The 25,398-nt window shown below is 45.2% G+C and overlaps 1 protein-coding gene and 1 long non-coding RNA gene across 2 annotated transcripts; both read left to right on the top strand.

Annotated features, from left to right (window-relative positions):
• Positions 1-3,631: 3,631 nt before the first annotated feature.
• Positions 3,632-5,823, top strand: LOC147965048 (uncharacterized). Its single transcript, XR_015607312.1, has 2 exons — positions 3,632-4,076; positions 5,233-5,823. It is a non-coding gene; the product is annotated as an uncharacterized LOC147965048 (long non-coding RNA).
• Positions 5,824-6,371: 548 nt separating this feature from the next.
• XRCC3 (homolog of X-ray repair cross complementing 3 (XRCC3)) lies at positions 6,372-8,004 on the top strand. Its single transcript, XM_048678514.2, has one exon. The coding sequence runs from the start codon at positions 6,987-6,989 to the stop codon at positions 7,836-7,838; it is 852 nt and encodes a 283-aa protein (XP_048534471.1). The 5' UTR covers positions 6,372-6,986; the 3' UTR covers positions 7,839-8,004.
• The last annotated feature ends 17,394 nt before the right edge of the window (positions 8,005-25,398 follow it).

Raw genomic sequence — 25,398 nt, 5'->3', positions numbered from 1 at the left:
TTAACAAATTCCCATCTGCCCATAACCGCGGGCACGGCTTTCAAAAGTTTAAATCCCTGTAGGGGAGTCCCAACTTAGCCCATGACAAGCTCTCACGGTCAACGAAGGAATGGACCTTCTCCTGAGACATTCTGATCAGACTCGGTATACCGGTTCTACAAGACACTTCGATAAGTTAAAACAAATCCAGCAACACCGCCTGAATGTGCCGACAAATCCCGATAGGAGATGCACATATCTCGTTCTCAGGGCACACTCAGATGAGCTCTCCATACAACTAAAACCAAACCTCGAGTTTCCCCGAGGGGGCGCTGCACAGGACTCTAGTTCGGACCAACACTCAAAGGAGCACTGGCCCGGGGGGGTTTAAAATAAGATGACCCTCGGGCTCCGGAAACCCAAGGGAAAAAGAGGCTAGGTGGCAAATGGTAAAACCAAGGTTGGGCATTGCTGGAAAAGCTTTATTCAAGGCGAACTATTAAGGGGTTCCCATTATCACCCAACCGCGTAAGGAACGCAAAAATTCGGGAACATAACACCGATATGACGAAAACTAGGGCGGCAAGAGCGCAACAAAACACTAGGCGAGAGGCCGAGCCTTCCACCCTTTACCAAGTATATAGATGCATTAAGATAACAAGATAATATAATGATATCCCAACAAGTAAATAATGTTCCACCAAGGAACGGTCTCCAATCTTCACTTACAACTAGCAACGCTATAAGAAGGGTTGAGCGAAGCGGTAACATAGCCAATCAACGGTTTGCTAGGACATGGCGGGTTAGAGGTTTGACATGGCAATTTGGGAGGCATGATAAGTAAGTGGTAGGCATCGTAGCGTAGGCATAGGAAAAGAGCGAGCATCTAGCAAAGCAAAGATAGTAGTGATTTCAAGGGTATGATCATCTTGCTTGCAAAGTTGTGAAAGTTGATTGGATCCTCGAAAGCAAACTCAACGGGCTCCTCGTTAGCGAACTCGTCTCCCGGCTCTACCCAAACAAGACAAAACAAGCAAACGGAACACAATCAACCACGTGCAAACTCAAACAACATGATGCAATCATGGTATGCTATGCGGGATGCGATATCTGATGCATATGCAAGATTTGACAAGGAATGAATGAACCTGGCCTCAACTTGGAAATCCAGGTGTGCCACTGGAAAGGTGAGGTGAAATCGCTTGAAAACGATATAAAGAATGCCGGAATCGGAGTCACGGTTTGGAAATGGCAAGCAATTCAAATATGACAACGGTCTGCGATATACAGCAAGTGGCCATCTAAATGCAACAAGATGAACATGCTACAGCACTCAAACATGGCAACAAAATACATGGCAGGGATCCATTCATGATGCTTAACAAAAGATGAACACTGAGCTACGTCCAATTCATCCATTAATAGGTTCAAACAAGCATGTCAAAAATGCATTTGACAAATAGATTTCAGACTTAGTGAAATTAACACTTGTCTGGAATTTCAGATCAGATAGCACACTTTGAAGCATGAAAACTATATGCTACAGGGCCTGAACATGGCAAAGTAAAGCATGGCATGGAGCTACTCAAAGAGCTTAACAAAAGTCCCTTAGTGACCTTGAACCAAAAGGGATCAGAAAATACATTTGCAAGCATACGAACATGGCAAAAACATAATCAGTTCTCAGACTTAGTGAAAAACTAGAGCATGCAAATCAGATATCAAGTAGGCATGTTTACGAGCTCGATGCACTCACTACAGAGCATGTCATGACAATATAAGCATACACCCATCAAGAATACACAAAATACAAGCTAGACATGGCAAGAACAATAGTATAGCGTGCACGGATCAACTACAACATCCTCGGCAAAATCGCTAACAAGTAGACAAACTTCCCAAATTCACGAAATAGCAAAAATAGAGCTCGATTGACTCAAACTGGGGTGCTCCATAAATGCAAACAAAGACATGGATGGATAGAGCACTACAAGATTAACAAAACATCCTTACTGATCATCCTCAAAAGAGGCATGGATCACTAGGAAACAACATGAACATATGGCATATTGAGATAAACAGATCAAAGACTTAGTGGAATTGCTAAGTCCCTGAAATCAGCATTAACGAATGCACCACTTTGCAAGCTTGTGCTAGTCGCCACACACATCAGAAAAATACATGGGTTGTACCTCTAGATAGATGGCAAAACATGTAACAAAATATATGTAGAGCTCAGGGGCATATCATGCACACATTAATCATGGCAAAAATGACAAATATCTAATTGGAGCAGCAGATCTGACAATTAACTCAAATAGCACTCTTCCAACAGCATTTCGGGCATCAAGATGAACTCAAATGAAAATGATGCAATGAGATGAAATGATGTACTCTCTGAGTTGAACATTTTGATATGCTATATGCCCAAAACAGAGCTACCAATGTGGAGGTACGACACGACAAACATAGCAAAATAATTAGGGTTTCGGGGCAAAAAGTCAACCGAGACAAGCTCAGATCCAAATCCGGATCGGCGCGGATTACGAGGTTCGCCGGCCGGAGTTACTGTTCACCGGAGTCGGACTTATCGGCCGGCGCAGACGTCGAGGAGGGCAGCGCGGACGTCGAGGAGGGCGGTGAGGCGGCGCCGGAGCAGGACTCGCCAGGCGGCGCGGTGGAGCTCCGTGCGGTGGCGGGGCGGATGCGGCGGCGCTCGCCGGCGCGGGGCGGCGGCCGGAAACGGGGTTCGCCGGCGCGGGCGCTGCGGTGGAGGAGCAGTGGCGGCGCGGTCGGGCGATGAGGGAGGCAGGCGGCGGATCCGGCGCGCGGGCCTCGGGGGCTCTCCGCGGGCCCGGCAGGCCTTGGCGGCGGCGGGTCTGCGGGCGCCACGTGGCGCTACACCACTGGTGCGGGTCGGCGGCACGACTTCGTCCGGCCGGACCGGACGTGTCCGGTGCGGCGCGAGGTAGTGGATCTAGGGTTTGGAAGGAGGGGATCCGGAACTTCAAGAGCGTGGTGTATTTATAGACATAGAGGGAGTTAGGAGAGTCCAAATAAGGTGCGGTTTTCGGCCACGCGATCGTGATCGAACACTCTAGATGATGGAGAGGGTTTAGGTTTGGGCCAAATTGAAGGGGTGTTGGGCTGCAACACACACGAGGCATTTTCGGTCCCTCGGCTAACTGTTGGAGTATCAAACGAAGTCCAAATGGTACGAAACTTGACAGGCGGTCTACCGGAAGTAAACCAAGGACGCTTGGCAAGTCTCGGTCCAATCCGGAAATGTTTAACCCCCACACACGAAAGAAAGGTAGAAATGACCACCGGAGGAGAACGGAGCGCCGGAATGCAAAACGGACAACGGGGAAAATGTTCGGATGCATGAGATGAACACGTATGCAAATGCAATGCACATGATGAAATGATATGAGATGCATGACCACGACAACAACACACGGAGGCAAAACCCGAACCCGAGAAAATAAAATAATTTAACGCCGGAAACAGCAAGAGTTGGACTACATATTAGGTAAATCATATTCGGGGTGTTACAGGTTATGCCCCGTTAAAAAAATTAGGGAGTCCGCTGGAGAGGAGGTCCCGAGTGAGAACATATCTGGTGAAACGAGCGAACTCGTGCACAGATGCTTCGAGCGATTCTGCGCCAGTGGATGGAAAATTAATGGATGGGATGTTATCATCACGTAGGCGCCGGCACATTTTACATAATGAGCCTTGTAGAACCATTTAACTGCGCGCAGAGTCCCTCCGAAATCCGTCTCCTTCGTTTCCTCTGTTCCTTTTCTGTACCTATACCACTGAACCAGGGGTTCGTAGAAAAATGGGGCGACTCACCTCTGTCCCTCGATCTCCCTCTCCTCTTCCTCGAGAAGTCCCTATCTCTCTCCTGTCCATCTCCCTCTCCCTCTCCGGCCGCCGGCGTTGAAACAACAACGCCCAGAATCCAAATCATGAGGTCCAGCGGCTGCGCGCTGTGATTGCATCTTTTTAGCGACGCAGGGTTGTAGCTCCGTGGACCAATAACACGGCTGCATAGGAGTCGGCTATCCGCCTTTACAGCTCGAGGATCTGAGGTATGTGCGCCCTATTTGGTTCTTATATTATAAATGTGCAGTCATATTGGTTCTTCCGATTCCTCACTTCCCCCAGTTCGTTTGAAACAAGTGCATAGTAGTATTATATACCACCGAATTTATGTGTGAGATTTAGCCGTAATTGTAAAATTTTATCACTATTTGCAATTGCTAGAGTGGAAAAAAGATTAGGGGGTTTGCTCTGTGTGCACTGAACATCACAAGAACAATTAGGGGATGTGCTCTGTATACAGTTATCATGTACCTTTTGCTAACTTCAGAGTAAAATTGTACATGAATCACTCCACATGCGTGTGAAAAAAGGATTACTGTGACCCTGCGTACACGGCAAGATTTTGTTGATTACTACTCCCTCCGTTCGGAATTACTTGTCGCAGAAATGGATGTATCTAGATGTATTTTAGCTCTAGATACATCCATATTCGAGACAAGTAATTCCGAACGGAGGGAGTAGTTGTTCCTGTGATGTTCTTGTAACTGAAATAGTAATGTTCTATATGTTCTTACCATCAACATTTCTGATATTAAAAATGAAAAGGGCCTTACATGGTCCAGTACTCTAGTTGAACTTCGTCTCGCTTCCACATCCAAAAGGTTCCAGATAACTAGATGCGCCAGTTTCACTAATGTGATGTTGGAATAATGAGTTGAAGTCAGTTTGTGTAAATTTAGTAGAAGAACTATATGCGGTGTGTAATGGATGGGGCCACCGCTCAGTTGGTCCTAGTACAATTCAGTGTCGCTACGGTCTTATGGTATTGATTGTGGTATTTTTAGATGAGGTTTTGGACTTGTGGTCTTTCTAGGAGCTCACGTGTGCAACTGTCGTCTCGGAGCATGCATATGCCCTCCCAAATATTCATGTGGCTTTCTGTTGGTTTGTTGAATTTCCATGTGTTGTATATCCGACTATACTATGTATAAAATTCTGAATATGAATTACTGTTAGATCCAGGAATTTGCTAGCAGTAAACCATGTAGGCACTTATATTGTACCATTTGCCGTGTTTACAAAGGGAATTGGTAAGCCTAGCTTCACATTGATTTGAATATATTTTTTGCATATATATATATATATATATTACCGTCAATTGTAGCTAACTTGGCATATTAACCCCTAGGTTTATTCTTGCAGGAGGCTCTGTGGTCATTTCAACATGCATTATGTATTCCATCTATCTTGAAGTCATCAAGATGACTTTCTGTTCATGCTAGTTGGCCTGATGATTGATTTGTACTCTATCGCCCGAAATGCTCTCCTCGTGAAGTATATCTACTAGTCGCTGCTGCTAAGTTGATTTTTTCGATTCCTTTTGTCTAAACCTGGTGCACAAAGGAAACAAATCTGTACAAGTCTATATGTACTTCTACTTCGGTTGTCATTTATGCACTTGGATGCTTCCAGTAAAAAGGGTCACTCATGTGTTTAAGAAGTTAGTTCGTGATGCCAAATGTGTGGAACGATTTTATGTTTTATCATGGTTCAAGTGGATTTGTGTAACAATTTTATGGTGTTAAACCTGCGAGACTTACCCGCAAAAAGAAAAACGCAAGACTGTTGAACCAGGTTAGTTTTGTGAAGCTCCAGAAATTATTTTCTGCTGCAGGAAAAACTGAGGAGCCGGGTCGAGACTGGTTCTCTCCATTTATATGTATTAGTTTTTGGTCTCTGCCTGATTGAAGTTAAAGACTGGTTCTCTCCATTTATATGTATTAGTTTTTGGTCTCTGCCTGATTGAAGTTAAAGACTGGTTCTCTCCATTTATATGTATTAGTTTTTGGTCTCTGCCTGATTGAAGTTAAGGACTGGTTCTCTCCAATGATGTGTAGATTTTGTTCTCTGTTCCAATGCAAAATCATGCTTCCACCAGTTGGTAGGACATTAAATAGACTGTGTCTATATATATATATATATATATATATATATATATATATATATATATATATATATATATATATATATATATATATATATATATGGTGATGTAGCTCTTAACAATTATTTTGTGGCCTAATCCACCTGGGTACTAGCTGAATGATTTCTCAGCTTTGAGAATCACCAGAGAATTTGCGCTTAGGCTTGAAGATGTGTTTTAGTATTCCATTCAGGCTTTAATTGTGTTGTAGATCCCTCAAAAAAGAATTGTCTCGTAGAAGTTTAATCAAATTAGAATGTGAAATGAGGAAACTCCAGAAAATTTGACAAGATTATAGTTAACTTTATGTATATATGAGTTCAATGATATCCATCGTAATCAGTAATCAGGAGTATATTCTTAACTCTCTTTTTATGTAACTCACGATCTGAATAAAGAAAGCAACTCAGCTTGTTTGGAATTTGCGGCGGCGTTGAATCTGAAACTGCAACGGCGGCGGCAGCGGTGCCAAACCAGGAGTGTGCGTCGGTCCTGCGAAGCCATAGTCAGCACCGTCGTGGAGAGGGATAGATTGTGGGGATAGAGGGAAAAGGGAATGCAGCCATCGGGATGGGAGTTCTGCTGAAGAGAGCTCGTCCGTGATAGATCGCCTGGTACAGAGAGGGGATCTCACGGAGACTGGCACAAAGCAGAGTGGAATTTCAGAAGGACTTTTGCGCAATTCAATGACTTGACAAGGTCCATTGTGTAAAATATACCCGCAGCCAGATAACATCCAGTCCATCTATTCCCCCATCGCCCAGAATCGCTCGGTGTATTGGGTGCACGAATTGGCTCGTTGCACAGGATATTTCCTCGGTCCCGAGTCGCGTTTGCAGGCGAGCGATGGCTATTTGGTCTGGCCCATCGCGCGTTTTAGCTGCATTTCGCTGCTTAAGGCAGGAAATAGGAGCGCCAATTCGAACCCCAAATTGCTAAATCCCCAAATCCCTTGGCAGCGAGATTGCCGGCGATGCGGCCTCCGGCGCCCAAGACCTCCGCCTACAGCCAACAAGAACCTCGTCCGGAGAACCTTCTTCTCCTCGCTTCCCCCCGCGCTGCCAAACTCTCCCTTGGCTGCCCCCTCTTGGACCGCCTCCTCTCCGGTGGCCTCCCCGCCGCGTCGGTCACAGAGATTGCTGGCGAATCCGCCGCCGGGAAGACCCAGCTTTGCCTCCAGCTCGCCCTCCTCGCGCCCCTCTCCCCTCACCCTTCCTCCTCCCTCTTCTTATGCTCCGACGTCCCCTTTCCCCTCCGCCGCCTCCGCCTCCTTGCCCCCAAATCGCGGCCAGACCTCCTGGATCACGTCCTTGTGGCCGCTGTACACTCCCCCTCCGACCTCCTCTCCCTCCTATCCCGCGCCCAGTACCACCTCTCCCACCCGAGTCGCTCCCCCCACCCCCTGCCTATCCGCGTCATCCTCCTTGACTCCATCGCTTCCCTCTTCCGCGCCGACTTCGACGCCTCACCCGCCGACCTCAAACGCCGGTCTGGGCTCTTCTTCAAGATATCCGCAAAACTCAAGGAACTGGCTCACAGGCACCAATGTGTGGTTGTGGTTACCAACCAGGTGGTCGACGTGGTGGAGGGGAACACGGGAAACACCGTGGCCTGGTCGTCGGGGCGGCAGGTGAGCCCTGCGCTGGGGCTTGCGTGGGCCAACTGCGTCAACACTCGGCTGTTCCTGACGCGGGAGGTGGATAGCAACGGTGGGAGTGCCAGGAGGCACATGAAGGTGGCCTTCGCGCCGCACTTGCCGGTGCGGACGTGTGAGTTCGTGATACGGAGGGACGGTGTCTTCGGCGTTGAGCCGGCACAAAGGTAGGCCAACGGTCTTGTATGTCAGTCATCTTTTGCCACGAGAGAACCCGACGACCTGTTCGATCGAATGTGCATCTGGGTGATTCAGTTTGAAATACAGTGTAAGGAGATTATCCTCATTCCTCGATGGTTCAAATGAAATGTGAATTAGCTCTGTCTTATTTCTTATAGATCTTTTTGGGGATGCGGTGAACTTATGGCGAGCAAGTTAGTTATGAAATCCCAAGGCGGACAAAAATAGGTTCTTGCTTTACTGGGCGTGGTTGAAATCAGGGTATTGATTATGTGCCAGCTCAATATTGATACCTTCAATGGAGTTTGTCAAAGTGAACCTTCGTAATAAGCACTTTGTTGCCTGTGAAATCTATTGCCTTAAATACTTTGCATTGCTGAATCAACAACCTTCAACATCAATACTCCTGTGCAACCTTGTGCTTATGAGTTTTTTTTTTAGAGAAAAGGCAGGAGCCCGACTTTATAAATAAAGCCACCAGGCAGAGTTACAGCAACAGAACCAACACCCAGAACGAGTTAAACAGCCATGGATCATAAGTAGCATTACAAGGCATTCAGCCTAACATGGCACACAGGCCAGCACTTCACCAAAAAGCATCGGGGTAAACTTAGGGAGCCGCCCTCGGAGTACGCCGTAGAAGGAATGACGCCGTAGATTTCATTTTGGATGACATGTCGTCGAAGGCCTGAAGGTCCCCTTCCTTAGTCAACAATCTCCACTGCTGTAAAAAGACATTGGCTTTAAATAAGCAGCTGACAGGGTTAGCCGGAAAAATGCGATCAATTGTGAACTTGTTCCTAATAGTCCACAAAGACCACCCGATCGCAGCCCAACCAACTAAGAAGACCCGCTTGGACTGCCCAGATAAGGAATTGGAATATCGCCTAAGGTCCTCAAAGGAGGAAGGAGCCCAGTTGACATGAAGCCAAAGTCTGATGCAACACCACATGAGTTTAGCTAAGGAGCAATGGAAGAAAATATGGTCAGTATTCTCAAGAGCCCCACAAAGAACGCACCTATCAGTGCCCGGCCCATTCCTTTTCTTAATTTGATCGGCCGCCGGCAGCTTACGACGCACAGCTTGCCATAGGAATATTTTAATCTTAGGAGGGATACGGGCAGACCAAATATCCTTAAACTTTACCGAACAGCCACCAAAGATAAGCTTATGATATGTTGATTTAACAGAAAAGCGCCCCGACGAAGAAAGGGGCCAAACCACGGAATCCTCTTCCGCTGAAAGCAGGGGGAAGCAAGCAGTAAGGCGCTGCCAGTCTTCCAACTCTACAGGGGAAAGGGATCGCCGAAATTCTAATACCCAACCCTGACCCGAGAGCTCAGAGATAGAGATCTCGAGATCAGCACAATAAGAAAACAGGACCGGAAAGGCAACCGCAAGCGTGGTGTCACCGACCCACCAATCCAACCAAAAGCGAGTCGATTTACCATTCCTGACAACAAATTTGACAAGGGACCGAAAAATCGGCCGAACTTTAACCAATTGACGCCAAAATTGAGACCCTCCAGAAGCAGAGGCAAACATTGGGCTGGAGGTAGGGAAATATTTAGCTTTAAGAATCGAAAGCCAGAAAGGGCGCTCCTCAAGAGTCATTATCTTCCACCACCATTTAATCAAAAGACAGTTGTTCATGACTCTCGTGTTAATAATGCCAAGGCCCCCCTTGTCCTTAGGCCGGCAAATGATGTTCCATATGACCAGTCTATATTTGCGTTTATTGTCCGCGGAGTTCCAGTAGAAAGCACCCCTATGCTTGTCGAAGCCAGAGTGAGTCCCATTGGACAGAAGGTAAAAACCCATCAGGAACATCGGGAGGGACGAGAGGCACGAGTTGGTAAGAGCAACTTTGCCCGCCTGCGTGTTATAGCGGCCGCGCCAAGGGAGGACTCTATTGCCAACTTTAGCGACCACCGGGGCAAAATCTTTAGCCAAGAGCTTATACGGGGAAATAGGAATCCCTAAATATTTGAGAGGGTACGACCCAAGGGAACAATTCAGAAGGTGAGCCACCCGTTGCGCTTCCGACTCCGAAACCCCAGTCACAATGACCTCGTTCTTGGAAAAGTTAATTTTAAGACCCGAGAGAGCTTCGAAGCAAAGCAGAAGGAATTTCAGATTGATGAGACTGGTCTCATTGAGCTCTACCATAATGATGGTGTCATCCGCATACTGAAGATGAGTTATGCCATGAGGTATAAGGTGAGAGCTCACCGGAGAAATATGCCCAGCCAACGCGGCCCGAGAGAGGATACGAGATAAAGCATCCGCAACAAAGTTGAAAAGCAGAGGAGACACAGGGTCCCCTTGTCTAAGACCCCTACCATTAACAAAGAAATCACTAGTTTGGCCATTCACAACCACTGCCGTGTGCCCACCTGAGACGAGTTGCATCAACCGATGCATCACCGGACCCTCAAAACCTTTAGCCAAGAGGACTTGCCTAAGAAATTTCCAACTCACCAAGTCGTACGCTTTTTCAAAATCAAGTTTAAGGACCACAGCCTTGGTCCCCTTCATCCGCAGGTCGTGGACTATCTCATGTAAACACAAAACCCCATCCATGTGCTTATGAGTTATGATGGCTATTGACTGTAACACTAATATTCATCAAAAGATGTATATTGATACCTTCAATGGAGTTTGTCCGTAATAAGCACTTTGTTGCCTGTGAAGTCTATTGCCTCAAATACTTTGCATTGCTGAATCAACAACCTTCAACTTTAATACTCCTGTGCAACCTTGTGCTTATGAGTTATGATGGCTATTGACTGTAACACTAATATTCATCAAAAGATGTAACTTATTTTTCCAGTTCAATCTTATCGCCTGCTAAGATGTAAATCACTATGTGTTAACTGTTAGTGAATAAAAGATCATGTATAATTTATTCTCTCATCATGTAAATGTTATTCAAGACATTACTCATATAAGAAATGCTAGAGTACCCGCCTGGGCTCTCCAAGGGTGAGAGCGTCCTCTATGTCGTCCGTTTCAAGGTGCCGTGCCAATGCTCCCCTTACTCCGTCTCATGTGAAGCATATCACCTACGTTGACAAAGGAAAAAAAGCAAGGTATTGGGTCTAGGGAAGGTTGCTATCTCAAAGAATCGACAAATGGAAAAAGTGATACTTGTCGAGTCCCTAGAATACAACCTCATGTCTATCTCAATGCTTTCTGATCCTGATATGATTTTCATCTTTGGCAAATATAGATGCATTGTGCTAATCGAATCGGACAAGTCCAAAGTCTTTGAAGACTTTAGGAGAGGTGATTTGTATATTGTAGATTTCTCTCTAGGTCCTCAACCATCCACATGCCTACTGGCAAAAGCTTTAGAATGCTGGCTATGCCATCGACGACTTGGACATGCTGGCGTGAGGAATTTGAGCACACTCGTTAAGAAGAAGCATATCATTGGCGTCGAGGGCATCAAATTCGTCAAAGATCACCTTTACGATGCTTGTGAAGTTGGAAAGATGACCAGGTCCAAGCACTCCGCGAAGACAATTATGACCACCTCTCGTCCCTTTGAATTACTTCACATGGATCTCTTTGGTCCCACTCACTATGTCACACTAACCAATGCAGCATCACTCTATGGATTCGTCATTGTTGATGACTATTCTCGTTGCACCTGGGTGCATATCATTACCTTCAAGACTGAAGTGCAGGGTGTCTTCAGACGATTCGCTAACCGTGCCATGATGATTTATGGCATCAACATCAAGCATATCAGAAGTGATAATGGCACCAAGTTGAAGAACACAGGCCTTGATGACAATCTTGATGAACTTGGTATCACTCATGAGCTATCTGCTCCTTATATTCCTCAGCAGAATGGCATTGCTGAGCACATGAGCATGACACTCATTGAGATGGCCCACACTATGCTTGATGAATACAAGACACCTCGTTGATGGTGGCCTGAAGTAATTGATACTGCTTATCACATCATCAATCGGGTATATCTTCACAAATTCCTCAAGAAGGCTTCATATGAGCTCCTCATTGATAAAAAGCCCATGTAAGTTATTTCAAAGTCTTCGGTGCTAAATGTTGGATTAGAGATCTAAAGGAAATATGCCCTAGAGGCAATAATAAAGTTGTTATTTATATTTCCTTATAACATGATAAATTTTTATTATTCATTCTATAATTGTACTAACCGAAAACTTGATACATGTGTGGATACATAGACAAAACACAGTGTCCCTAGTAAGCCTCTACTAGACTAGCTCGTTAATCAAAGATGGTTAAGTTTCCTAACCATAGACCTGTGTTGTCATATGATGAACGGGATCACATCATTAGGAGAATGATGTGATGGATAAGACCCATCCATTAGCTTAGCATAGTGATCGATAAGTTTTATTGTTATTGCTTTCTTCATAACTTATACATATCCTTTGACTATGGGATTATGCAACTCCTGAACACCAGAGGAATACCTTGTGTGAAATCAAACATCACAACGTAACCGGGTGATTATAAAGATGCTTTATAGGTGTCTCTGAAGGTGTTTGTTGAGCTGGCATAGATCAAGATTAGGATTTGTCACTCCTAGTATCGGAGAGGTATCTCTAGGCCCTCTCGGTAATGCACATCACTATAAGCCTTGCAAGAAATGTGACTAATGAGTTAGTTGCGGGGTGATGTATTACAGAACGAGTAAAGAGACTTGCCGATAACGAGACTGAACTAGGTATGATGATACCGATGATCGAATCTCGGGCAAGTAACATACCGATGACAAAGGGAATAACGTATGTTGTTATGCGGTTTGACCGATAAAGATCTTCATAGAATATGTAGGAACCAATATGAACATCTAGGTTCCGCTATTGGTTATTGACCGGAGATGTGTCTCGGTCATGTCTACATAGTTCTTGAACCCGTAGGGTCCGCACGCTGAACGTTCGATGACGATTTGTATTATGAGTTATGTGTTTTGGTGACCGAAGTTTGTTCGAAGTCCCGGATGAGATCACGGACATGACGAGTAGTCTTGAAATGGTCGAGAGGTAAAGATTCATATATTGGAAGGTTGTATACGGACACCGGAATGGTTCTGAAGAGGTTCGGGGATTTATCGGAGTACCGGGAGGTTATCAGAACCCCCCAGGAAAGTTAATGGGCCTAATGGGCCATGGTGGAGAGGAAGAGGCAGCCACAGGAGGTGGCATGTGCCCCCAAGCCCAATCTGAATTGGACAAGGGGTGGGGGCAAGGCCCCCCTTTCCTTCTCCCTCTCCTCCTCTTTCCCCTTTCCCCTCTCCATTGGAAGGAGGAGGGGAGCCGACTAGGAGTAGGAGTCCTAGTGGGACTCCCCCCACTTGGCGCGCCCCTAGGGGCCGGCCGGCCTCCGCTCCCCTCCTTTATATACGTGGGCTGGGGGCACCCCAAAGGCACAACAATTGTTCTCTTAGCTGTGTGCGGTGCCCCCCTCCACAGTTTACTCCTCTGGTCATTGCGTCGTAGTGCTTAGGCGAAGCCCTGCACGGATCACATCACCGTCGCCGTCACCACGCCGTCGTGCTGTCGAAACTCTCCCTCGACCCTCTACTGGATCAAGAGTTTGAGCGACGTCATCGAGCTGAACATGTGCTAAACACGGAGGTGCCGTACGTTCGGTATTTGGATCGGTTGGATCGTGAAGACGTTCAACTACATCAACCGCGTTAACCTAACGCTTCCACTTTCGGTCTACGACGGTACATGGACACACTCTCCCCCTCTCGTTGGTATGCATCTCCTAGATAGATCTTGCATGATCATAGGACATTTTTTGAAATTGCATGCTTTGTTCCCCAACAGTGGCATCCGAGCCAGGTCTATGTGTAGACGATATGCACGAGTAGCACACAAAGAGTTGTGGACGATAATAGTCATACTCCTTACCACCAACGTCTTACTTTGATTCGGTGGTATTGTTGGATGAAACTGTAGGGGAACATAGTAATTTCAAAAAAATTCCTACGCACACGCAAGATCATGGTGATGCGTAGCAACGAGAGGGGAGAGTGTTGTCTACGTACCCTCGTAGACCGGCAACGGAAGCGTTGACACAACATAGAGGAAGTAGTTGAACGTCTTCCCGATCCGACCGATCCAAGTACTGAACGTACGGTACCTCCGAGTTCTGCACACGTTCAACTCGGTGACGTCCCTCGAGCTCCGATCCAGCCGAGTGTTGAGGGAGAGTTTCGTCAGCACGACGGCGTGATGACGGTGATGATGTTCTACCGACGCAGGGCTTCGCCTAAGCACCACTACGATATGACCGAGGTGGAATATGGTGGAAGGGGGCACCGCACACGGCTAAGGAACGATCATGAAGATCAACTTGTGTGTCATGGAGTTCCCCCTTGCCCCCGTATATAAAGGAGGGAGGGGGGAGGTGCGGCCGGCCCCTAGGGGTGCGCCTGGAGGATTCCTACTCCCAACGGGAGTAGGACTCCCCCCTCTTGCCTTGTTGGAGAAGGAAAGGGGAAGGGGGAAAGAGGAAAGGGGGGCGCCGCCCCCCCTTCCTTGTCCTATTCGGACTAGGGGGGGAGGGGGCGCGCGGCCTGCCCTAGTCGGCCCTCCTCTTCTCCCTTAGGGCCCATGTAGGCCCATTAACCCCCGGGGGGGTTCCGGTAACCCCACGGTACTCCGGTAAAATCCCGATTTCACCCGGAACGATTCTGATATCCAAATATAGGCTTCCAACATATCAATCTTTATGTCTCGACCATTTTGAGACTCCTCGTCATGTCTGTGATCACATCCGGGACTCCGAATAACCTTCGGTGCATCAAAACACAAAAACCCTAATTACGATCGTCACCGAACTTTAAGCGTGCGGACCCTACGGGTTCGAGAACTATGTAGACATGACCGAGACACGTCTCCGGTCAATAACCAATAGCGGAACCTGGATGCTCATATTGGCTCCTACATATTCTACGAAGATCTTTATCGGTCAAACTGCATAACAACATACGTTGTTCCCTTTGTCATCGGTATGCTACTTGCCCGAGATTCGATCATCGGTATTCCAATACCTAGTTCAATCTCGTTACCGGCAAGTCTCTTTACTCATTCCATAATACATCATCTCACAACTAACTCATTAGTTGCAATGCTTGCAAGGCTTATGTGATGTGCATTACCGAGAGGGCCCAGAGATACCTCTCCGACAATCGGAGTGAAAAATCCTAATCTCGAAATACACCAACCCAACATGTACCTTCGGAGACACCTGTAGAGAACCTTTATAATCACCCAGTTATGTTGTGACGTTTGGTAGCCCACAAAGTGTTCCTCTGGTAAATGGGAGTTGCATAATCTCATAGTCATAGGAACATGTATAAGTCATGAAGAAAGCAATAGCAACATACTAAACGATCGTGTGCTAAGCTAACGGAATGGGTCATGTCAATCACATCATTCTCCTAATGATGTGATCCCGTTAATCAAATGACAACTCATGTCTATGGTTAGGAAACATAACCATCTTTGATCAATGAGCTAGTCAAGTAGAGGCATACTAGTGACACTCTGTTTGTCTATGTATTCACACAAGTATTATGTTTCCGGTTAATACAATTCTAGCGTGAATAATAAACATTTATCATGATATAAGGAAATAAATAATAACTTTATTATTGACTCTAGGGAATATTTCCTTCAGTCTCCCAGTTGCACTAGAGTCAATAATCTAGATTACACAGTAATGATTCTAACACCCATGGAGTCTTGGTGCTGAGCATGTTTTGCTCGTGGAAGAGGCTTAGTCAACGGGTCTGCTACATTCAGATCCGTATGTATCTTGAAAATCTCTATGTCTCCCACCTAGACTAAATCTCGGATGGATTTGAAGCGTCTGTTGATGTGCTTGGTTCTCTTGTGAAATCTGAATTCCTTCGCCAAGGCAATTGCACCAGTATTGTCACAAAAGATTTTCATTGGACCCGATGCACTAGGTATGACGCCTAGATCGGATATGAACTCCTTCATCCAAACTCCTTCATTTGCTGCTTCCGAAGCAGCTATGTACTCCGCTTCACACGTAGATCCTGCCACGACGCTTTGTTTAGAACTGCACCAACTAACAGCTCCACCGTTCAATGTAAACACATATTCGGTTTGCGATTTAGAATCGTCCGGATCTGTGTCAAAGCTTGCATCGATGTAACCGTTTACGACGAGCTCTTTGTCACCTCCATAAACGAGAAACATTTCCTTCGTCCTTTTCAGGTACTTCAGGATGTTCTTGACCGCTGTCCAGTGATCCACTCCTGGATTACTTTGGTACCTCCCTGCTAAACTTGTAGCAAGGCACACATCAGGTCTGGTACACAACATTGCATACATGATAGAGCCTATGGCTGAAGCATAGGGAACATCTTTCATTTTCTCTCTATCCTCTGCAGTGGTCGGGCATTGAGTCTTACTCAACTTCACACCTTGTAACACAGGTAAGAACCCTTTCTTAGCCCGGTCCATTTTGAACTTCTTCAAAACTTTATCAAGGTATGTGCTTTGTGAAAGTCCTATTAAGCGTCTTGATCTATCTCTATAGATCTTAATGCCCAATATATAAGCAGCTTCACCGAGGTCTTTCATTGAAAAACTCTTATTTAAGTATCCCTTTATGCTATCCAGAAATTCTATATCATTTCCAATCAGTAATATGTCATCCACATATAATATCAGAAATGCTACAGAGCTCCCACTCACTTTCTTGTAAATACAGGCTTCTCCAAAAGTCTGTACAAAACCAAATGCTTTGGTTACACTATCAAAACATTTATTCCAACTCCGAGAGGCTTGCACCAGTCCATAAATGGATCGCTGGAGCTTGCACACTTTGTTAGCTCCCTTTGGATCGGCAAAACCTTCTGGCTGCGTCATATACAACTCTTCTTCCAGAAATCCATTCAGGAATGCAGTTTTGACATCCATTTGCCAAATTTCATAATCATAAAATGCGGCAATTGCTAACATGATTCGGACAGACTTAAGCATCGCTACGGGTGAGAAGGTCTCATCGTAGTCAATCCCTTGAACTTGTCGAAAACCTTTCGCAACAAGTCGATATTTGTAGACAGTAACATTACCGTCAGCGTCAGTCTTCTTCTTGAAGATCTATTTATTTTCAATTGCTTGCCGATCATCGGGCAAGTCAACCAAAGTCCACACTTTGTTCTCATACATGGATCCCATCTCAGATTTCATGGCTTCAAGCCATTTTGCGGAATCTGGGCTCACCATCGCTTCTTCATAGTTCATAGGTTCATCATGGTCTAGTAACATGATTTCCAGAACAGGATTACCGTACCACTCTGGTGTGGATCTTACTCTGGTTGATCTACGAGGTTCAGTAACAACTTGATCTGAAGTTTCATGATCATCATCATTAACTTCCTCACTAACAGGTGTAGACGTCACAGGAACCGGTTTCTATGATGAACTACTTTCCAATAAGGGAGCATGTACAGTTACCTCATCAAGTTCTACTTTCCTCCCACTCACTTCTTTCGAGAGAAACTCCTTCTCTAGAAAGGATCCATTCTTAGCAACGAATGTCTTGCCTTCGGATCTGTGATAGAAGGTGTACCCAACAGTCTCCTTTGGTTATCCTATTAAGACACATTTTTCCGATTTGGGTTCGAGCTTATCAGGTTGAATCTTTTTCACATAAGCATCGCAACCCCAAACTTTAAGAAACGACAACTTTGGTTTCTTGCCAAACCATAGTTCATAAGGTGTCGTCTCAACGGATTTTGATGGTGCGCTATTTAACGTGAATGTGGCCGTCTCTAAAGCATAACCCCAAAACGATAGCGGTAAATCAGTAAAAGACATCATAGATCGCACCATATCTAGTAAAGTACGATTACGACGTTTGGACACACCATTGCGTTGTGGTGTTCCAGGTGGCGTGAGTTGTGAAACTATTCCGCATTGTTTCAAATGTAGACCAATCTCGTAACTCAAATATTCTCCTCCACGATCAGATCGTAGAAATTTTATTTTCTTGTTATGATGATTTTCAACTTCACTCTAAAATTCTTTGAACTTTTCAAATGTTTCAGATTTATGTTTCATTAAGTAGATATACCCATATCTGCTTAAATCATCTGTGAAGGTGAGAAAATAACGATATCCGCCACGAGCCTCAACATTTATTGGACCACATACATCCGTATGTATGATTTCCAACAAATCTGTTGCTCTCTTCATAATACCGGAGAACGGCGTTTTAGTCATCTTGCCCATAAGGAACGGTTCGCAAGTACCAAGTGATTCATAATCAAGTGGTTTCAAAAGTCCATCAGTATGGAGTTTCTTCATGCGCTTTACTCCGATATGACCTAAACGGCAGTGCCAAAAATAAGTTTCACTATCATTATCAACTCTGCATCTTTTGGCTTCAACATTATGAATATGTGTGTCACTACTATCGAGATTCATCAAAAATAGACCACTCTTTAAGGGTGCATGACCATAAAAGATATTACTCATATAAATAGAGCAACCATTATTCTCTAATTTAAATGAATAACCGTCTCACATCAAACAAGATCCAGATATAATGTTCATGCTTAACGCTGGCACCAAATAACAATTATTTAGGTCTAAAACTAATCCCGAAGGTAGATGTAGAGGTAGCGTGCCGACCGCGATCACATCGACTTTGGAACCATTTCGCACGCGCATCGTCACCTCGTCCTTGGCCAGTGTTCGCTTAATCCGTAGTTCCTGTTTTGAGTTGCAAATATTAGCAACAGAACCAGTATCAAATACCCAGGTGCTACTGCGAGCTCTAGTAAGGTACACATCAATAACATGTATATCACATATACCTTTGTTCACCTTGCCATCCTTCTTATCCGCCAAATACTTGGGGCAGTTCCGCTTCTAGTGTCCAGTCTGCTTGCAGTAGAAGCACTCAGTTTCAGGCTTAGGTCCAGATTGGGTTTCTTCTCTTGAGCAGCAACTTGCTTGCCATTCTTCTTGAAGTTCCCCTTCTTCTTCCCTTTGCCCTTTTTCTTGAAACTAGTGGTCTTGTTAACCATCAACACTTGATGCTCCTTTTTGATTTCCACCTCCGCAGCCTTTAGCATCGCGAAGAGCTCGGGAATAGTCTTTTCCATCCCTTGCATGTTATAGTTCATCATGAAGCTCTCGTAGCTTGGTGGCAGTGATTGGAGAATTCTGTCAATGACGCTATCATCCGGAAGATTAACTCCCAGTTGAATCAAGTGATTATTATACCCAGACATTTTGAGTATATGCTCACTGACAGAACTATTCTCCTCCATCTTGCAGCTATAGAACTTATTGGAGACTTCATATCTCTCAATCCGGGCATTTGCTTGAAATATTAACTTCAACTCCTGAAACATCTCATATGCTCCATGACGTTCAAAACATCGTTGAAGACCCGGTTCTAAGCCGTAAAGCATGGCACACTGAACTATTGAGTAGTCATCAGCTTTGCTCTACCAGGTGTTCACAACATCTGGCGTTGCTCCAGCAGCAGGCCTGGCACCCAGCGGTGCTTCCAGGACGTAATTCTTTTGTGCAGCAATGAGGATAATCCTTAAGTTACGGACCCAGTCCGTGTAATTGCTACCATCATATTTCAACTTTGCTTTCTCAAGGAACGCATTAAAATTCAACGGAACAACAACACGGGCCATCTATCTACAACAACATAGACAAGCAAGATACTATTAGGTACTAGTTCATGATAAATTTAAGTTCAATTAATCATATTACTTAAGAACTCCCACTTAGATAGACATCCCTCTAATCCTCTAAGTGATCATGTGATCCAAATCAACTAAACCAAAACCGATCATCACGTGAAATGAAGTAGTGTTCAATGGTGAACATCATTATGTTGATCATATCTACTATATGATTCACGCTCGACCTTTCGGTCTCAGTGTTCCGAGGCCATATCTGCATATGCTAGGCTCGTCAAGTTTAGCCCGAGTATTCTGCATGTGCAAAACTGGCTTGCACCCGTTGTAGATGGACGTAGAGCTTATCACACCCGATCATCAAGTGGTGTCTGGGCACGACAAACTTTGGCAACGGTGCATACTCAGGGAGAACACTTTTATCTTGAAATTTAGTGAGAGACCATCTTATAATGCTACCGTCAATCAAAGCAAGATAAGATGCATAAAAGATAAACATCACATGCAATCAATATAAGTGATATGATATGGCCATCATCATCTTGTGCTTGTGATCTCCATCTCCGAAGCACCGTGATGATCACCATCGTCACCGGCGCGACACCTTGATCTCCATCTTAGCATCGTTGTCATCTCGCCAATCTTATGCTTGTACGACTATCACTACCGCTTAGTGATAAAGTAAAGCATTACATGGCGATTGCATTGCATACAATAAAGCGACAACCATATGGCTCCTGCTAGTTGCCGATAACTCGGTTACAAAGCATGATCATCTCATACAATAAAATTTAGCATCATGTCTTGACCATATCACATCACAACATGCCCTGCAAAAACAAGCTAGACATCCTCTACTTTGTTGTTGCAAGTTTTACGTGGCTGCTACGGGCTTAGCAAGAACCGTTCTTACCTACGCATCAAAACCACAACGATAGTTTGTAAAGTTGGTGCTGTTTTAACCTTCACAAGGACCGGGCGTAGCCACACTCGGTTCAACTAAAGTGAGAGAGACAGACACCTGCCAGTCAACTTTAAGCAACGAGTGCTCATAACGGTGAAACCAGTCTCGCGTAAGCGTATGCGTAATGTCGGTCCGGGCCGCTTCATCTCACAATACCGCCGAACCAAAGTATGACATGCTGGTAAGCAGTATGACTTGTATCGCCCACAACTCACTTGTGTTCTACTCATGCATAACATCAACGCATAAAACCTGGCCCGGATGCCACTGTAGGGGAACATAGTAATTTCAAAAAATTTCCTACGCACACGCAAGATCATGGTGATGCATAGCAATGATAGGGAGAGTGTTGTCTACGTACCCTCGTAGACCGGCAACGGAAGCGTTGACACAATGTAGAGGAAGTAGTCGTACGTCTTCCCGATCAAAGTACCAAACGTACGGTACCTCCGAGTTCTGCACACGTTCAACTCGGTGACGTCCCTCGAGCTCCGATCCAGCCGAGTGTTGAGGGAGAGTTCCGTCAGCACGACGGCATGATGACGGTGATGATGTTCTACCGACGTAGGGCTTCGCCTAAGCACCGCTACGATATGACCGATGTGGAATATGGTGGAAGGGGGCACCGCACACAGCTAAGGAACGATCACGAAGATCAACTTGTGTGTCATGGGGTGCCCCCTTGCCCCCGTATATAAAGGAGGGAGGGGGGAGGTGTGGCCGGCCCCTAGGGGTGCGCCTGGAGGATCCTACTCCCACCGGGAGTAGGACTCCCCCCTCTTGCCTTGTTGGAGAAGGAAAGGGGAAGGGGGAAAGAGGAAAGGGGGGCGCCGCCCCCCTTCCTTGTCCTATTCGGACTAGGGGGGGAGGGGGCGTGCGGCCTGCCCTGGCCGGCCCTCCTCTTCTCCCTTAGGGCCCATGTAGGCCCATTAACCCCCCCCCCCCCGGGGGGGGGGGGGGGTTCCGGTAACCCCCCGGTACTCCGGTAAAATCCTGATTTCACCCGGAACGATTCAGATATCCAAATATAGGCTTCCAATACATCAATCTTTATGTCTCGACCATTTCGAGACTCCTCGTCATGTCCGTGATCACATCCGGGACTCCGAACAACCTTCCGTACATCAAAACACAAAAACCCTAATTACGATCGTCACCGAACTTTAACCGTGCGGACCCTACGGGTTCGAGAACCATGTAGACATGACCGGGACACGTCTCCAGTCAATAACCAATAGCGTAACCTGGATGCTCATATTGGCTCCTGCATATTCTACGAAGATCTTTATCGGTCAAACCACGTAATAACATACGTTGTTCCCTTTGTCATCGGTATGTTACTTGCCCGAGATTCGATCGTCGGTATTCCAATACCTAGTTCAATCTTTTTACCGACAAGTCTCTTTACTCGTTTCGTAATACATCATCTCACAACTAACTCATTAGTTGCAATGCTTGCAAGGCTTATGTGATGTGCATTATCGAGAGGGCCCAGAGATACCTCTCCGACAATCGGAGTGACAAATCCTAATCTCGAAATACGCCAACCCAACATGTACCTTCGGAGACACTTGTAGAGTACCTTTATAATCACCCAGTTACGTTGTGATGTTTGGTAGCACACAAAGTGTTTCCTCCGGTAAACGGGAGTTGCATAATCTCATAGTCATAGGAACATGTATAAGTCATGAAGAAAGCAATAGCAACATACTAAACGATCGTGTGCTAAGCTAACGAAATGGGTCATGTCAATCACATCATTCTCCTAATGATGTGATCCCGTTAATCAAATGAAAACTCATGTCTATGGTTAGGAAACATAACCATCTTTGATCAACGAGCTAGTCAAGTAGAGGCATACTAGTGACACTCTGTTTGTCTATGTATTCACACAAGTATTATGTTTCCGGTTAATACAATTCTAGCATGAATAACAAACATTTATCATGATATAAGGAAATAAATAATAACTTTATTATAGCCTGTAGGGCATATTTCCTTCAGAAACGACCCGGACCAACATTACATGACCACGTTCATGAGACCGGTTCTACCGATGTGCTTTGCACACATGTGGCGGGCGGGTGTCTGTTTCTCCAACTTTAGTTGAATCGAGTTTGACTTACGGCTGGTCCTTGTTGAAGGTTCAAACAACACACTTGACGAAAAATCGTTGTGGTTTTGATGCGTAGGTAAGAACGGTTCTTGCTAGAAGCCCGTAGCTGCCATGTAAAACTTGCAACAACAAAGTAGAGGATGTCTAACTTGTTTTTGCAGGGCATGTTGTGATGTGATATGGTCAAGATGTGATGAGATATAAATTTTTGTATGAGATGATCATGTTTTGTAAAAGTTATCGGCAACTAGCAGGAGCCTTATGGTTGTCGCTTTATTGTATGAAATGCAATCGCCATGTAATTGCTTTACTTTATCACTAAGCGGTAGCGATAGTTGTTGAAGCAATAGTTGGCGAGACGACAACGACGCTACAATGAAGATCAAGGTGTCAAGCCGGTGACGATGGAGATCATGACGGTGCTTTGGAGATGGAGATCAAAGGCACAAGATGATGATGGCCATATCATGTCACATATTTTGATTGCATGTGATGTTTATCTTTTATGCATCTTATTTTGCTTAGTATGGCGGTAGCATTATAAGATGATCCATCACTAAATTTCAAGGTATAAGTGTTCTCCCTGAGTATGCACCGTTGCTACAGTTGTTGTGCCGAGACACCACGTGATGATCGGATGTGATAAGCTCTATGTTCACATACAACGGGTGCAAGCCAGCTTTGCACGTGTAGAATACTCGGGTTAAACTTGACGAGCCTAGAATATGCAGATATGGCCTCGGAACACTGAGACCGAAAGGTCGAACATGAATCATATAGTAGATATGATCAACATAGTGATGTTCACCGTTGAAAACTACTCCATCTCACGTGATGATCGGACATGGTTTAGTTGATATGGATCACGTGATTATTTAGATGACTAGAGGGATGTCTATCTAAGTGGGAGTTCTTAATTAATTTGATTAATTGAACTTAATTTATCATGAACTTAGTCCTGATAGTATTTGCATATCTATGTTGTAGATCAATAGCTCGTGTATAGCTCCCCTATTTTATTTTTGATATGTTCCTAGAGAAAAACTATGTTGAAAGATGACAGTAGTAATGATGCAGACTGGGTCCGTGATCTGAGGATTATCCTCATTACTGCACAGAAGAATTATGTCCTTGATGCACCGCTAGGTGACAGACCTATTGCAGGAGCAGATGAAGACGTTATGAACGTTTGACAAGCTCGGTATGATGACTACTTGATAGTTTAGTGCACCATGCTCTAAGGCTTAGAACCGGGACTTCAAAAATGTTTTGAACGCCATGGAGCATATGAGATGTTTCAATAGCTGAAAATGATATTTCAGATTCATGTCTATGTTAAGAGGTATAAGACCTCTGACAAGTACTTTGCCTACAAGATGGAGGAGAATAGCTCAGCTAGTAAGCATGTGCTCAGAATTTCTGGTTACTACAATCGCTTGAATCAAATGGGAGTTAATCTTCCAGATAAGATAGTGACTAACAAAGTTCTCTAGTCACTATCACTAGAACTTCATGATGAACTATAATATGCAAGGGATGACGAAAACGATTCCCAAGCTCTTCGCGATGCTGAAATCAACGAAGGTAGAAATCAAGAAATAGCATCAAGTGTTGATGGTTAACAAGACCACTAGTTTCAAGAAAAAGGGCAAGGGAAAGAAGGGGAACTTCAAAAAGAATGGCAAGCAAGTTGCCATGTAATGCCCTCGATGCGGCTATATCTCCCACGTGTCGAAGCATGACTTAGAGGCATAACCGCATTGAAAGCAATGTCGCAAGTGAGGTAATCTTCACACAACCCATGTAATACATAAGGGAAAGAGATACATAGTTGTCTTACAATTGCCACTTCACACAATTACATGAATAAAGCATTACATCAACCAGATACAATCAAGGTCCGACTACGGAACCAAAATAAAAGAAGACTACCCCAAATGCTACACAGATCCCCGATCGTCCCAACTGGGCTCCACTACTGATCAACTGGAACAAACAACACAAAGGACAAGATATTCATCGAGCTCCTCCTTGAGCTTGCTTGCGTCATCTGCATGGTTCAACGACACCTGCAAACTGGTTTTGGAAGTATCTGTGAGTCACGGGGACTCAGCAATCTCACACCCTCGCGATCAAGACTATTTAAGCTTATGGGAGAGGTAAAGGTATGATGTGGAGCTGCAGCAAGCGACTAGCATATATGGTGGCTAACATACGCAAATGAGAGCGAGAAGAGAAGGCAAAAGCACGGCCGAAAAACTATGATCAAGAAGTGATCCTAGAACAACCTACGCCAAACATAACTCCAACACCGTGTTCACTTCCCGGACTCCGCCGGAAAGAGACCATCACGGTTACACATGCGGTTGATGCATTTTAATTAAGTTAAGTGTCAAGGGTTTCTACAACCAGACATTAACAAATTCCCATCTGCCCATAACCGCGGGCACGACTTTCGAAAGTTCAAATCCCTGCAGGGGTGTCCCAACTTAGCCCATCACAAGCTCTCACGGTCAACAAAGGATATTCCTTCTCCCAAGAAAATCCGATCAGGCTCGGCATCCAGGTTACAAGACATCCTAGACAATGGTAAAACAAGTCCAACAACACCGCCCGAATGTGCCGACAAATCCCGATAGGAGCTGCACATATCTCGTTCTCAGGGCACACTCAGATTGTCCAAACTTCCAGTAGGCCAGCCCAGAGTTTCCCCTGGTGGCCACCGGCGGCTGACAGGTTGTTCCAATATTCAGA

The sequence above is a fragment of the Triticum urartu genome, chromosome 6A (assembly GCF_056163025.1).
Source record: "Triticum urartu cultivar PI428250 chromosome 6A, HENAU_Tu73, whole genome shotgun sequence".
Taxonomy (NCBI): domain Eukaryota; kingdom Viridiplantae; phylum Streptophyta; class Magnoliopsida; order Poales; family Poaceae; genus Triticum; species Triticum urartu.
The sequence above is the reverse complement of the archived record's forward strand: the minus strand, read 5'-3'. Positions and strand labels throughout refer to the sequence as shown.